General features: G+C 42.6%; 1 protein-coding gene across 1 annotated transcript in view; it reads left to right on the plus strand.

Moving 5' to 3' along the window:
- Positions 1-6,014: 6,014 nt before the first annotated feature.
- CMIP (c-Maf inducing protein) overlaps positions 6,015-16,243 on the plus strand; it is a 239,009-nt gene continuing 228,780 nt past the window's right edge. The window contains exon 1 of the mRNA XM_058155283.1: positions 6,015-6,723. Coding sequence (XP_058011266.1) covers positions 6,436-6,723 — 288 coding nt within the window. The 5' untranslated portion in view covers positions 6,015-6,435. The remainder of the gene's footprint in view (positions 6,724-16,243) is intronic.

Consider the following 16,243-nt stretch of genomic DNA (forward strand, 5'->3'; position numbering starts at 1 on the left):
TAGGCATGGCCAGGGTGAGGATGGCCAGCTTGAGGGCACCTGTGGTGGCCAAGTGCTGAGGCAGGACTTCCCTGAGACCCTCCCTCAATCTCATTATAATCTTCCTTCCTTCCTTCCTTCCTTCCTTCCTTCCTTCCTTCCTTCCTTCCTTCCTTCCTTCCTTCCTTCCTTCCTTCCTTCCTTCCTTCTTCTCCCGCCCTCCCTCTCCTTCTTTCCTTCCTTTTATACATATTAAATAATACATATAAGTATAAGCATGAATTGAATACATAAAATGAATACAACTAAAGGGAACATTGGGACAGGGACGGTAGCATAAGGTATTTTGTTCCTTCCTTCCTTTTTCCTTCCCTCTTCATTCTCCTTCCTCCCTCTCCTTATTTTTCCTTCTTCGCTCTCTTCCCATCTTCCCATCTTTTTATTTGTCTTTCCTCTTTCTCTTTCTCCTTTCCTGTCCTTTCTTACATGCTCAAATGCAAAAAGGGAAACATTTTGTTTTGGTTTTAGTTTGTTTTGCTAGCCCCTCTGCCAGCAAAAATGGAGTTCGGGGGAGGGGGGACGGTCCTTTGCTGTTTCCAGGGTGGCCCTGTGGGCCAGATGTAAGTTCTTCACAGTCCAGATCCAGCCCGCTGGCCTTGAGTTTAACACCCCTGATCTTATAGCAATGTTTCAGTTATTTTTTTTCAGCATCTAATGTTTTGTGTTTATTTATTCATTTGTTAGGGTGATCACTGGCTTTTCCTCTAGCACTTGAAGAAATGCATGGTTCTTTACAGGAACTATGATAAAAGAGAAAGAAAGTGTATTATAGATTTACAGCCATTTTTTAAGCAATCGTTTGAAGTTACAATGACTGAAAAAAATTACTTTTAACTCATGGTTGTTGCAGCATGCTGGCTGGGGAATTCTGGGAGTTGAAGTCCACACAATCTTATAGTTGTCAAGTTAGTTACTTTGCTTTATTGTCAGTGCACCTCATACAAAGAAATTAAATGCCATCTTCAGTGTACATTACACATAAAAAATAAAAGAAAAACACACATCCTTCACATTCTATACATTTGAGTTGAAAACCCCTGTTATTGCATTAATATTGCACTATACTAGGGGTCTGCAAACTTGGCTCTGCTGGCTGAGGAACTCTGGGAGTTGAAGTCCACAAGTCTTAAAAGAGCCAAGTTTGCAGACCCCCTGCGACTATGCAGTAGAATTCAATATAGTTATTGTCCTGGGATAGAAGCTGTTTTTCAGCCTATTTGTCAGAGGTGAAATCCAGCAGGTTCTGACAGGTTCTGGAGAACCGGTAGCGGAAATTTTGAGCAGTTCTGAGAAGCGGTAGCAGAAATTTTGAGTAGTCGGAGAACTGGCAAATACTACCTCTTGCTGGCCCCAGAGTGGGGTGGGAATGGAGATTTTGCAATATCCTTTCCCCAGGAGTGGAGAGGGAATGGGGATTTTGCAGCATCCTTTCCCTGCCATGCTCACCAAGCCACACCACGCCCACCAAGCCACACCCACAGAACCGGTAGTAAAAAAATTTGGATTTCACCACTCCTATTTGTTCTTGTTTTTATTGTCCTGTACCGTCTGCCAGATGGTAATAGTTCAAAAAAAGGATGCCCAGGATGAGATGGATGTTTAAGAACGACTGAGAAACCCTGCTTTAACTATTACTTTTTAATTTATTGATTTGTATCCCATCTTTATCATTTTTACAAATAATTAAAAGAATGAACATATCCAACACACTTTTCTCCTCCTATTTTCTCCAGAACAACAATCCTGTAAGGAGGCTTGGGCTGAGGTAGAGTCACCCAGTTGGTTTTCATGGCTAAGATGGGACTCGAACTCATATTCTCTGGCTTTTTAGTCTGGCGCCTTAATCACTAGACCAAACTGGCTCTCTTTTGTAACATTAAACCAGTAAGTGCAACGAAAAGATTCAAATTCAAATTGGGCAATTTTAGAGAAGTTTTATTTACGTCAAAGCTCATTTCCTGATGACTTCAGTGAAATGTCATATAGTTTTATCAGCAGTACAGAAATATTTTGCCTTCTTCCAAGATTTTCCAGTTTAGCCTGCAGTCTGGCATCTCCTAGTGGTGTCATATCCATGTAATTACCAGATCTATTTAATATTGAGAAATCAGCCAAGGAAAAGCTTTATAACCACCTGCATTGAGCCTTCAGGAAAAAAAATTGATATTAAAAGAACATTTTTCTTTTGTTTCTTCCATTGTACACACTTGTGGCACAGCATTTCTTTAAAGCAGGCTTTTCTTACTTTTTCTTATTTTTTTAAAAAAACCACAATTATTATTTTATTTGGGTATAGTGGCATTTTTACAATGGTCATAACTTTTCCAACATTTATTAGGCATGCTTTATCTATCTTGGAGACTATTGTTGGATCTATGTACCATTTGTAAAACATTATAATATATAATAAGTTTTTAATTCTGTATTTTAATTGTATATTGTACCGTTTGTTTTACCCTGGCTGTACACCGCCCTGAGTCCTTCGGGAGAAGGGCGGTATAAAAATCGAATAAATAATAATAATAATAATAATTTTATACGAATATTCCTTTAGACAAGAAATTTTAATAGAGCTGGTCCGTAATTCTTCCCACCATTGGGAAGTTTTGCATCCATTTTTGTCATACAGGGTTGTTGTTTTTTGTTTTGCCTGTGTTATATTTAAACAGAATAAAGTATGTATAGGTAGTCCTCAACATACGACCACAACTGAGCCCAACATTTATGTCAGTAAGTGAGAAATTTGTTGTCTTGACCCATTTTACGACTTTCCCTGCCACAGCTGTTAAGTGGATCACTGCAGTTGGTGAGTTGGTCACCCGGTCATTAAGTGAATCTGGCTTCCTGATTGGCTTTGCTTGTCAGGAGGTCGCAAAAGGGGATCACGTGACCCCGGGAATGCTGCAGCCGTCATAAATGTGACTCAGTTGTCAAGCATCCAAATGCAAATCACATGACTACGGGGATGCTGCAATGGTCGTAAGTGTGAAACATGGTCGTTAAGTGTGGTCGTAAGGTTTTTCAGTGCCGTTGTAACATTGAACAGTTGCTAAGTGAACTGTTGTAAGTCGAATATCTGTATATGCGTTTTAACAGACGGTATTAGTTTTATATAACAGGGGTCTCCAACCTTGGCAACTTTAAGCCTGGAGGACTTCAACTCCCAGAATTCCCCAGCCAGCTTTGCTGGCTGGGGCATTCTGGGAGTTGAAGTCCTCCAGACTTAAAGTTGCCAAGGTTGGAGACCCCTGTTATATAAGTTTTTCGAATTCAGTCATTTTTTATAATTCTTCTCCTCCTCATTCTTCAGTCCTCAGATCAGGCATTTTACTTTTTAAGGCCTTCTTCTGTCATTTCCACAATCAGATTTTAGTTTAAAAATATCTCAACCAAAGCAAGCCCAGTACTGATTATGATTCAGTCTGAATGATTAAATATTTGCAGCTTTCATAAACAGTCGTAAAAATGAAATGCAACTTAAAAAGAATTCCTGGTGCACTTTAGTATTTGGAGCGTGACAAAACTCTTTTCAAACACAATAGAGGTTGAGTTGCTGCATTCTAGTTATGAATCTTTGAAAAGAAGATTGTTTTATCTGCAAATGCGAATGTTTTATCTGTATTCAGTTTGTTTTTATTGTTACAAGGCTTCAGACCTTATATGATACTTTTTTGTATTGTATTGATTTTCCTAAGAGAAGGTTATTTTATAAAGCACTGAAGCGTAACATTGTTACTAGTAAATAAGCTTTTTCATGTCATGTGAGCTCCATTATTCATTATCATGTTTAATGTGATGTGAGAGATATTTCAAGGTTCTCTATGTTACCCTTCAATCCACTGAATTTAAATTCAAATTCAATTTAAAATTCAAATTCAATGAGAACAGCATTGTTTTACATAAACAGCTACTATCTCTTTAATTGGAAGATTACCCCACACTTAATTGATACTCTGTTTGGCTTGTTTTGCAAAGGTTAAGCTATAAATTCTCCGTATCATAAAGCATGCTGGTTCAAAATGGAATATAAATCACCTTTATTTTCGCCATGGCATTCTATCCATCCATCACACCTCGCATGTGCTTTTGATAAAAGCTTTAGGTGCAGGTTCATCAGGATAAATCGCATCTATGCAATTGTAGGGCAGGTTTGAAAAACAAGTTAAAATACAAATGCACCACTATAATCTCATCAGGTGTGTTACTGGACTCCCATTGGGCAACTTCATTCATCGGACCTTTAAACACGAGCTCAAGACTTTCTTTTTTCACCAAGCGGGGTTGGTCTGATTGATTGATTTTAATATTTGGGGGTTTTAGCGGGCTTCTTAACAGGGTTTTTTATCTTTTGTAATTTTTTATCTAATATTTTTAAGTATACAGCGGTTAAATTAGATTTTTAATTTTGTTATAGTATTTTAAATTGTTTTTGGATTATTGTCGTTTTATTTGCTGTACACCGCCCTGAGTCTTTGGAGAAGGGAGGTATAAAAATGTGAATAAATAAATAAATAAATAAATCGTTCACGGCTCAGCGAGTCTTGTCAATCGAAAAACGGAGGAATTGAGAAAATCCCATTTTAGCTCAGTCGTGTTTTATGCCAACCCATCTCTGAATTCACACGTTCAAGGCAATCAAGGACCAACACTTAATGACTTCTCTTTTTAAAAAAAAAAAATCAAATGCACTGGCTTGTCAAAATTCCTTAGCTGACGCTGGACTACAAATCCTATCGGGCAACCATTTGATTGATTGGGATAGTATCTTTTGCCTTGAGCAAGGGATTGGACTAGAAGACCTCAAAGGTCCCTTCCAGCCCAAGGGTTCTATGTTCTGTGCTGGCTGGTGAAAAGAGTATTGGGGGTAGGGGCGAAAGAGTGTCCAGGGAAGGGAGGGAGGAAGGAAGGAGATGGGAATGAAAAAGAAGGAAGGAGATGGGAATGAGAAGAAAGGAAGGAACAAGGAGATGGGAATGAGAAGGAAGGAAGGAAGGAAGGAAATGGGAAGGAAGGAAGGAAGGAAATGGGAATGAGAAGAATAGAATAGAATAGAATAGAATTTTTATTGGCCAAGTGTGATTGGACACACAAGGAATTTGTCTTGGTGCATATGCTCTCAGTGTACATAAAAGAAAAGATACATTCATCAAGGTACAACATTTACAACACAATTGATGGTCAATATATCAATATAAATCATAAGGATTCCCAGCAACAAGTTATAGTCATACAGTCATAAGTGGAAAGAGATTGGTGATGATGATGATGATGATGATGAAGAAAGGAAGGAAGGAAGGAAGGAAGGAGATAGGAATGAAAAAGAAGGAGATGGGAATGAGAAGAAAGGAAGGAACAAGGAGATGGGAATGGGAATGAGAATGAGAAGGAAGGAAGGAAGGAAGGAAATGGGAATGGGAATGAGAAGGAAGGAAATGGGAATGAGGAGGAAGGAAGGAAGGAGATAGGAATGAAAAAGAAGGAAGGAGGTGGGAATGAGAAGAAAGGAAGGAACAAGGAGATGGGAATGAGAAGGAAGGGAAGAAAGAAGAAAATGGGAATGAGAAGGAAGGAAAAAAGGAAGGAAATGGGAATGAGAAGGAAGAAAGGAAGGAGATGGGAATGAAAAAAAAGAAAGGAAGAAAAAGAAAGAGAGAGAGAGGGAGGGAGGGAGGGAGAGAGAGCGAGAGAGCCTTGTTCTACAACCTGGCGCCCTCCGGAAGGGACCAGCTGCCATTCCCACCGTACCGCCTGGCAGGGCAGGGCGAGGATGTGGGGGGAGGGCATGGGACATGTAGTCCTCCCCCTACAACTCCTCCCCCCCCCTTCTTCCCCCCAGCCAGCCGCTCCAGCGCCCTCCCGAGGCGTAGAGGCGGCGGCGCGTCCCCGGAGCTCCGGGGCGGCCGGCGGGGCGACTTGAGCCTAGCAGGAGCAGCAGCAGCAGCAGCTGCCAGGGGTTGGCATTGACGTCAGAGCGGCCGCACATGACCGGGGAAGCCAATCAGAGGCGCTCCGGAGCGGCTCCTGCCAGGCGCTTCCAGCCCCGCTCGCCTCTCCCCTCCTCCTCCTCCTCCTCCTCCTCCTCGGCGGCGGCGGCGGCTCCGGCTCCTCGGGCTTGGCGAAGCGACGCCGCCCCTCTGCTCCCAGACACGCGTCCTCCCTCCCGCCCGCATCCAGACGTGCAACGAGAGGAGGAGACCCGGCGGCCGCTTCTCCCGCCCAGCCGAGCCCCGCACCGAGAGCGCCTTTTGTCTGGGCTGGGCTTGGGCAGAGCCGCGGGGCGGCTGCATGGGGGCTCCGCGCGGCTCCGGGGGCGGCCGGGGCTAGAGACACCCCCTCCTCCTCCTCTTCCTCCTCCCTCTCCCGTCTCTCGCTTGCTCCGCCCGGGGAGGGGTCGCCATGGATTGCACGAGCGGCTGCGGGGGCGGCAGCGACCCCCGGCCGCTGGAAGAGAGCAAGCCGTTGCTGGGCGAGGCGCCCGAAGGGACCAAGCCCGGAGCCGCCCCGTGCCGGCGAGGCGTCCACTGCAGCGGCATGAGGTACAAGCTGCTCCAAGAAGGGGACATTCAGGTGTGCGTCGTGCGGCACCCCCGGACTTTCCTCAGCAAGATCCTCACCTCCAAGTTCCTGCGCCGCTGGGAGCCTCATCACCTGGCCCTGGCCGACCACAGCCTGGCCTCCGCCACGGTACGTGCCGCTCAGAAATATCTTGCCTTTTTTTTCCCCTCTCTTTTTTTTGTCTCTTTCATCTTAAACGTTAGGCTTGAGGAATGAAACCTATCCAGTCCGATCCAAGCGTAAAATAAAAGAAAATGGAGAAAGAAAACCAAATCAATCAAATCAAATCATTAAAATAAAATAAAATAATAAAAATGAAATTAAGTGTTGGATCGCTAAGTGTTAAATTTGTACTATCCTTAAGTGTTGTAAGTGTTGTACCTTGATGAAGGTATCTTTTATGTACACTGAGAGCGTATGCACCAAAGACAAATTCCTTGCGTGTCCTATCACACTTGGCCAAAAAAGAATTCTATTCTATTCTATATTCTAATTTCCCTATGGCTATCATTAAGTGTTGTACCTTATGATTCTTGATGAATGTATTTTGCCTTTTTATGTACACTGAGAGCGTATGCACCAAAGACAAATTCCTTGTGTGTCCAATCACACTTGGCCAAAAAAGAATTCTATGCTATTCTTCTATATTCTGATTTCCCTATGACGATCATTAAGTGTTGTACCTTATGATTCTTGATGAATGTATCTTTTCTTTTATGTACACTGAGAGCATTTGCACCAAAGACACATTCCTTGTGTGTCCAATCACGCTTGGTCAATAAGAAATTCAATTCTATTCAGTTCTAAATGAAATTAAATGTGTGGCTCTCCCGCACGGGCTTCAGCCAGGAAGACCTTCTCCACACCCCCTCCCCCTTTTTGGCTATATTGGGGGAGTGTATTTCCTTCCACCCCCACCACACACCTTTACCTGGGTTTGCATCTTGGCCTGTTTGAAACCTCTCCCCTCCCATTGGTCTTGGTGGGGGAGGGGTTCAGGCAAAAGCAGCGAAGCTGCAAGGCAGAGGACTGGTTTTGCCCCCCCCCCAAGACCTGGCGTGGTGGGGTTTGAAAACCCACCTTGGCTCGGTCCTTCGTGCCAATCTGTGGGGTTTTGGGGGGCACGTCCCCACAACCTGCTCAACATAGAGTTGGTTTGCTTGTTCTGGGCAGAGAGGGGGCCGTTCTCGCTGCCTTTCTTTGCTCTTTGGCCCCTGGGTTTTGAATAGGCTCCCTGCACCCAGTCCCTTCTCTGTGCTTGGAGGGGGGCAGTTAGGGGAGAGTAGCAGTCCCAACCCCTGGATGGGGAGCCCTGGGAAACCTCCCCCCCCCCACCAAAATAACATGTTTGCAAAACCTGGCATGCAGGAACGATGATCACCATAGGTGCTTTTGAACAAAACCACCAACAGAAGCCACCTTTCGACTTTAGGCTGCTTTTAAAAAAAACAAAACACAAAAGTATTAATTTTTATTGTTCTTAATCCAATTGTCATCTTCTTGTCCTTCGGCAGTTTTGGAATATCTGAGGTTGAGACGAGCAAAAAAATAAATAAATAAATAAAAGAGGAAAAAAATCCTGTTTGTGGAAGGGCTTGTCTTTCCATTATTTAGATGGCTATTGTAATTGAATTATTCATCATGACACCTCATGATGGAAGATTTCGCTTCCTCTTTCTTCAACATTCAGAGGCCCGGGTTACTTAGATTTTAATCATTTCCTTCTTTGGAGGTTGAGGTTTCTTTGTTTTTTAATCAGGTTGGCTGGCTCTTTAAAATGCTGACTTATAATTAAAGGAAGAACGAAGAACAAATCTAATCGAAGGCAAATAGGCTTTGTACGCATGGAGTGGTCGGATGGCTCAAGAAACAATATGCATTTGGTGTTTTCAGTCGGAGTCTGAAAGAAACACCCTTACGGACTTTGGTCTCTTCAAGACCAGCGTTGATCTTTGTTCCTCTTGCTCTTTTGAAGTGAGCAAGCTAAGAATTATGGGGAGGGTTGTAGTCCACCCAGTTTATGGGAAGTTGTAGTCCACCCAGTCTAAAAAGCAGAAGCTGGATTTGAAATGATTGTATTAAATCTCCTACCATATCCCTTTCCCTGTTCTAGATTGCAGAAAATGGAAGGTGCATTTGCTTTTTCCCATCTTAAATAACACATCTTGATGGATTTAGGCTAGATTGCAGATAACGTGATAGTTTAAGTGTTCTTAATGAGACTAAATTTCATCTCGGCTCAAGAACCCTGGGTGTTTACTTCTTCCCGTGCATGTAATGAATGCAAAGGCATTGGCGAGCCAAGCATCTCTTACTGTTCACCATAACCCTGCAAGGTAGGCTGCCAGAAAGCCGCAGGCTCAAGAGAATATACAATAAGGCTGCAGTGTTAATAGCAGAAAGGTTAATTACCCAGTTTCCTTGTAGCTTTGCTGTGGTTGCACAACCCACCAGTTGGGTCGTCCGAAGCAGGCATTTTCCAGTTGGCTCTCTGAAGTTGATCGTTGCCAACCCCAGGTAGACGTTAGCAGCAATTAACCTGTTTTTAGAATTAATGATTGTTCTGGACTTTGGGCCTTTTGATGAAGGTGGTGTTCTTTAGATCTTGCATGACTCACCGGCGTCATATAAATGGTGCAAATAATAAATAGTGCAAGGACTATGCTCGTTCCGCCTAACCTGTGACAGTTCACACATGCTGATTAGCCAAAGCGAGGCCTTTAGGACTTCTTATGGTCTATCACAGGGGTCAGGAACCCACAGCTCTGGAGCCGTATGTGGCTCTTTCATCCCTCTGCTGCGGCTCCCTGTCGCTGGTCGGCACTACAATTTTGAGAGGAGCTTCCGTTTAGAGAAGGGAAAAGCACGGCACGCCAGGAGGAGACTCTATGGCAAGAGGTGGGTTTTCCAGTTGGCTCCACAATTGATAGGCCTTTTGGTTAGGACAGGTAGAGTAAAAAGGACACCGCAGTAGGAGGAGACTTTATGGTGGGGGAACCGAACTTCCGGTCGGCTCCAGAATTGAACCTTTGCGGCTCTTTGAGGATTTAAGGTTGCCGACCCCTGGTCTATCCACTCAGCCTCTGGCTTTTCATTTTGTGGCTGGAGTGAGATCAAAGTTTATGGAGATCTCTCCTAGCAGTAAAGCATGACTGACATCCCTGAGTTTATTGCTAAGTAAGGGTATATGGATTGCAGCCTTCGTTTTTTCCCCTCTTATTTATCTCCATCTCCCTTTTCAGTTCTCTCTTTTCCTGTTCAGTTTACGGAGTGTGGCTTTTGTCTGTGATTGGTTTCAGTGACAAGCTTGCATTTTGTTCACAAGATTGAGGTGGGAGACGATTTCCTAATTCTTTGGGTTTTCAAATCAAGCGTAGTCAGAACAGCCAACAGAAAATATTTCTTGGCAGAGGAGTATAATTAAAAAAAAAAGAGTGCATTTACCAGGTTTACATCTGACTTTGGTCTGGTGTACGATATAAACCTTGCCTTGCATTTTTTTAAAATCAGGGTTAGGAAACCCAGGGCTATTTTCCCAGAGCAAGCCACTAGAATATAAATTGAGAGCAAATTCAACTCCCTATAAGCACTGATAATGTTACCTAGTTTGGTAATGAAACGTCTGCAAGGAAAAAACTGAGTTCAAAGATCACAGAGGAAGCTTCATTCCAGAGGTTTATTTGACAGCCCTTATTTAATAGTTGCAGGGCACCATGATGTATTAACTTGGCCATAGATCTATTGTGAATCAAAACTGAAATACTGTGTTGAATCCTTGGTGAAGTTTTAGAGCCATGGTTTAATTGGAGATAATGTTATAAAGCACAATTATTTCTGCCACGGTTTTCTTTTTAAAACCCTGTGGAATAAAAGAACCATCAAATCGTTTTGGTTGGGTTTGGATTGCATTGTAGTCCCAGGGTTTGTTTTTAACCTCGGTGTGATTGTTTTACTCGGTTGGGTTCATTTTACCTGCAAAAAACCCAGGTGAATCATGTGATAGCTTAATGCAATCTGTGACACAGAGTATTGAATACGGTTGATCCAAGAGGAAGGAAAGAAAAGCCAGCCATGAGAACATCAGCTAATCCAATGTTTTACTTGCTAAAAGTTTGAATTTTGGGATTCAAAAATTTTAGCAACCTGTTCTCTGCCCGGTTGCTGGGTGGGTGTGGCCATGGTAGGCATGGCCTACTCGACCTCCTGCACCACGGTGGGGGGGGTGGCGTTTTCGCTCTCCCCAGGTTCTGGAGGCATTCCTAGAGCCTCCAGGAGAGCATAAATGGCCTCCCCTGAACTCTGGAGGCCCTCCTGAGGCCAGAAATGAGCCCATTTCCAGACTTCTGGAACTTCCAGGAGGCCCGTTTTTCATCTGCCCAGAGCCTCCGCGCCGGCCCTGCACTTACCTGGCATACAAACAGGCCACGTGGAAACTCAGGGGACAGGCGGGGCCAGCCAGTCCTTACAACTACTGGTTTGGCGAACCAGATGTAAAATTAGCATCCGGTTCGCCCAAATTGGTCCGAACCAGCTGAATCCCACCCCTGCCCCCCCCCCCCCCGCCAAAAAAAAAAGTCTTTGTATTTCTACTCTACTCTCCAATGGTCAAAATGTCTTTTATATTTCTTTGTGAGCTTTCTGCCCCTTTCAGTCTCCCTTCCCCCCATCTTCCAAATGCCCTCCCCTCTCTCCTGCCCTTCAGGTCCCTGGAGATTCAATGGAAGTGACAGAATCCTGACGAGGGGAGACTGGTATGCTAAAACACAAGATCTTCACTGACACCTGAGGTCTCGCCCCCCACCCCTCTCAAAATGAAACATCACTCCACTCCACCCTTGGGAATTTCGTTGTAATCCTTTTTCTCTTTGAAAGAAGATCCCAGGCAAATTCCTCATGGAATTGGACGGAGAGTAGCAGGGTTACGCAGTGTTTTTTTTCCCCTGCATAGCATTAATCCACCGGTCATTTCCTGGATCATTATTATTCCATCTCTTCTTGTCTCTTCAGGATCTTTCCACTTCTTTCTTCTTAAGTCCGTGATGGTGAACCTATGGGACACGTGCCCAAGGTGGCATGCAGAGCCATCTTTCCGGGCACTTGAGCTGTCGCCCAAATGACCTGCAGCTGCGCATGCACGCGCCCCCCCCAGCTGGTGTTCGGGCCTCTGGTGCTTATGGCACAATTCAGGGGACCCAGCTGGTCCTCGGAGCTCTCCTGCACATTCGTGCACATTAGCTCATGCATGTGAGAGTACTTGCACCCAGCGCGTGCATGCACAGATGACGTTTGCATGCGTGCATTGCATGCGTGAAAACTGTGCACATGTGCAGATTGTACAATGGTTCATGCAGTGCACACGGAGCCGCACGAAAGCCGCGCGCATGTGCAGATGGTGTGGTTGCGTGCAGAGCGCACGGGAGGAGCCGCCCATTAGCGTGGATAGCACGTGCGCACGAAGCGTGCGAAGCGAGTTCCTGTTGGGCACTCGGTGAGTAAAAGGTTCACCACCACTGCCTTAAATCAAGGTGTAGTCCTTGACTTAAGACCGTCATTGTGCCTCTGAATTACAATCATGGGTCATGGCAGTCATTAGGAGATCACCCCATGGCTTGTGTAATCTTTCTGCTGTGATCGTTAAGCAAACAGCGTGGACGTTAAGCGAACATGCCAGTTGTTAAGTGAACCTGTTGTTTCTAATGGATGTTTTTTTTTTGCTGGAAATTGGAAGTAAACACTGGAAACCAGCTCACGTGATTGTAAGGATGTTGCAAATGGCTGTAAATTCAAGCTGGTTGCCAAAAATGCAATTATTTGACAGATGTCCTAACTTTGAAAATCAGTCGTAAATAGCTCTGGGGACATCCATTGTAACTTTGATTGGTATCTCTAAACGAGGACTACCTGTAATAGTTTCACTGACAAGGCTCAACTAATTAAAATTTCCATCTTTTGCTTGGGAAAAGAGGTGTGGAACAGGGATCTCCAACCTTGGCAACTTTAAGCCTGGTGGACTTCAACTCCCAGAATTCCCCAGCCAGCTTGGAGACCCCTGATGTAGAAGACCCTTTCTCTCCCCCTGTTTGTCCTGAGTTTGATCTATGCAGCAACCCTGAATCTGTCTCTTCTGATTGCTCAGTTGCTTTGCTATTGCAGGCTAACTCTGCCGATTGCCAGCAGTTCGATTCCATCCTTCCGAGGTCGGTAAAATGACCCAGATTGCTGGGGCAGTAGGCTGATTCTAAACCACTTAGAGACAGCACTGTGAAACGGTATAAAAGCCTAAGTGCTATTGCTAAGGGACTCTGGATGGTTTATAACAAGATAATAAAATAATATAAACATGAATAAAAGTGCTATTGCTTAGAAGAAGAAGAAAGGGAGATAGAAGCGTTTTCAAGAAGTTCCGAAGTTCCCAAAGACTCAGAGTTGACAGAACGGATGAGTGATGAACTGGACTTTTTAAAGAAGATCGGTGGAGTTGGGGAAATAGACTTATTGTAGCTAACTGGAAAACAAATATTAAGTGACATTGTGTTTCAACCAATAGGCAGATTTTTTGAACAACGGATGCTGCAGAGGTATCTACCACAGAGGTTTATGATTTGCGGAATGAGATCCAATTGTTGGGAAAGATCTGTTAAAATTTTGGAGAAGCTACATTGGCGCTGTCCCGTTTAGAGGGCAACCAGGTGTAAAGATAGTCTAACTTCAGCCAAAAAACGAGTTAAAAACATAATCTAATGTTGGCATTGGAAAAAAAAACAGTTTAACTAGTAACATATTTAATACTGTGTTTTCCCAAAAGTAAGACCCGTCTTATATTTTTTTGAACCCCGAAATAAGCGCTTGGCCTTATTTTCGGGAAGGTCTTATTATTTTGGGATGTGTGGAGCAACACGAGGCTCCTCTTGCTGTCTTATCTGATTTCCAGCTCTGTCTCCCTAACCCTAACCAGAGGAAATGGCAGGGACCGGCTGCACATGCATTTAAATATTTTCGGGGAGGGCTTATTTTTGGAGGAGGGCTTATTTTTGGGAAGGGTTTAATTTTCAGGGAGGGCTTATTTTCAGGGAGGGCTTATTTTAGCAATTGGGCTTATTATCAGGGGGATGTCTTATTTTCGGGGAAACACTGTAAATATTACACAATAATAGACTTGAAATCCTTAACTGTAGGGGAAGAGCAGGTGGAGCCTGAGGGCAGAGTCAAGAGAGGAAGAAGCCTAGAGTCCTTACGTTCCCACAAATAGTCTTTAAGTCCAACCCCTCTTGAATTCCGTTGACCTTTATCTAGCACCAATTTAATCGCCTAGATTCTTGTGCATACGCATGAGCAATAAATCATTTGAACTGGAACTTAATGCATAGTTCTGATTCTTTCTGCTTGGTACTAAATCATTGCTTTGTTTACGACAATCCTTGATTTTATAGCCATAGATTTTTTTAAAAAAAATCTGGCTGTTGCCCGATTTTAGGATTTTCATCTGTGAGTAAAATTTTCACATATTCAGGATTACCTTTTTCTGTTTTGGATTTTAAAATAGGCCAAAGAGCCCCAAAGCAAGCATGTACCCTCATTTTTCTCTTTAAAGCTGGTGTATCCAATCTTGGCAACTTTAAGACCTGTGGACGTCAATTCCCAGAATTCCCCAGCCAGCCTCCTTCCTCCCCCCCCCCTTGTCTCTTTGGGGCTGTGCTTGACCAAAAATGTAGGATTTTTTCCTGCTGCTTTCCAGAAGAGATCTTTTAGAAATGAAAGTAGAAGAAGATCACCTTAGGTGTATCAATTGTGTTTATGCTTGATATATCAAAGACCAAACTGCCTTTGTTCTCTGTTCTATATGTATTCATATAAAAGTCTTCAGCTGTATTTTCTTCTTTTAGAAAGGGGTAGTTTTTTGTTATGGGATTTTTTCTTTTCCACTTTTAAGACCCAGGTGGAGAGTTGATAATTCTTCAACAGTTGTCCCAGTGAGAGATCCAAGAATCAACTTTTCGCCCTTACCTACCCAGCCTCTGTTTCACTGTTATCTGTTAGACTGTTTACTTTTTCAACACTTTTTAAAAATTTCCAATTAAAAACAAACTTGGGAAAAGAAAGGTGACATTTTGTCAGGGGTCTCAGAGAAATGTGCCTGGATTCATTCATCACATTAAACCAAGATTCATGAATAAGCTACCAGTTACACATAGCACAAAGTTGAAAATCAGGGATTACTGAACAGAAGGGCTGAATTCCCACAGCACCCTTAATCCAAAGCCAAGCAGATCACATTATAGCTTTGCAAAAAAAAAAGAAAGAAAGAAAGAAAAAGAAAAATACCAGATATAGGCATTGGTTTATTTGATGCAGCTAATTTTGGTTAAAATCCAAGCTGGTTCTGCTACAGATTTTGATTGGTTGAGGATTCCGACAGATACAATACTGTGTGCAGTTATTAGCTAGCACATAAATGATCATAACATATTTTTGTCAAATCTGCCCTGTTGTCGCGCTGTTTTTTTCATCCCTCATTGTCCTTTAAATCACATGCATTTTTGCAGTATGCATGTAGTTTTCCATTGTGCAGGATTTCATACTTAAAAGAGTAACCTCATTTTTATCCCCAAGGCTGTATGCATATGGGTTTTACCGCTCAATTTCCCCAAAGAACAATTTTAATATTTACAAACTTTCATCTTCGGATAAGTGCTTGCTCAGGGACATAATCTATTTTGCCTCCTGGGCTTGGCAGTTTTATAAAACAAACGTCAAAGGAGTCTAAATATTTGTTTGTTTCTGAACTTTATGTGCAAGAACACCTGAACATATCAGTCTCATAAAAATGAAACTATACCGGTATTAAATGAAATCCTGTTAGGTTTGTTGCTCTTCCATCTCTCCACAACGGTTGAATTTCTGCAAGACCAGTTGTGAATAATTTATCTTTGGAGAAAGATTTTTTTTTTCTGTAGCATTTATTTTTCTTTTTATATTAAAAAAACAACAACACTGTCTTTGATTTAAAGTAGCAACAAATGGGACAATTTTCTAGCTCTCATTACTGTAGAGGTAAAGAACCTAGAAGTTTGTGCTGGGCCTCTTTTTTTTTTAATAAAGTTTTTTTATTTTATAGACACACATTTAAAACATCAACAATTCCTTCTGTGTGATGTCTCGGTGTTTTCTTCCTGGCTCCATTATTTTGCTGTTTCTTTCTTCACTTCAGTTTGAATTATTACCATTCTTCCACAAATACATTATTATCGTTTTCTTACATAATTATCCATTGCTTATCTGTACCTTTCTTCTAACCAATAGTAAAATTTATCCCATATCTTAAAAGTATTCTGAATCCTCTCTTTCTTCAATCATCAAAGTTAATCTATTCATTTCTGCACAATCTAAATTTTTTCTAATAATTTCTCTTTCCAGGGGTGTTTTCTGTGCTTTCCAATTTTGCACAAAAACTATTGTAACTACATGTATAATCAGATAAATATTATCTTTACTAATTTTCTCTGGTAGGATCCCCAGTAAAAACAACTCCGGTTTTAGATCAGTATGTTGTTGGGTTATTTCTTCTATCCAACCTAGAAGCGCTGGGCTTCTAACTTGATAAAAAGTCAGACTTTTGAAGTTCCTCTTTTTGATGCAAAGGACTTTTTTG

This window comes from Ahaetulla prasina, chromosome 12, assembly GCF_028640845.1.
Source record: "Ahaetulla prasina isolate Xishuangbanna chromosome 12, ASM2864084v1, whole genome shotgun sequence".
Classification (NCBI taxonomy): Eukaryota; Metazoa; Chordata; class Lepidosauria; order Squamata; family Colubridae; genus Ahaetulla; species Ahaetulla prasina.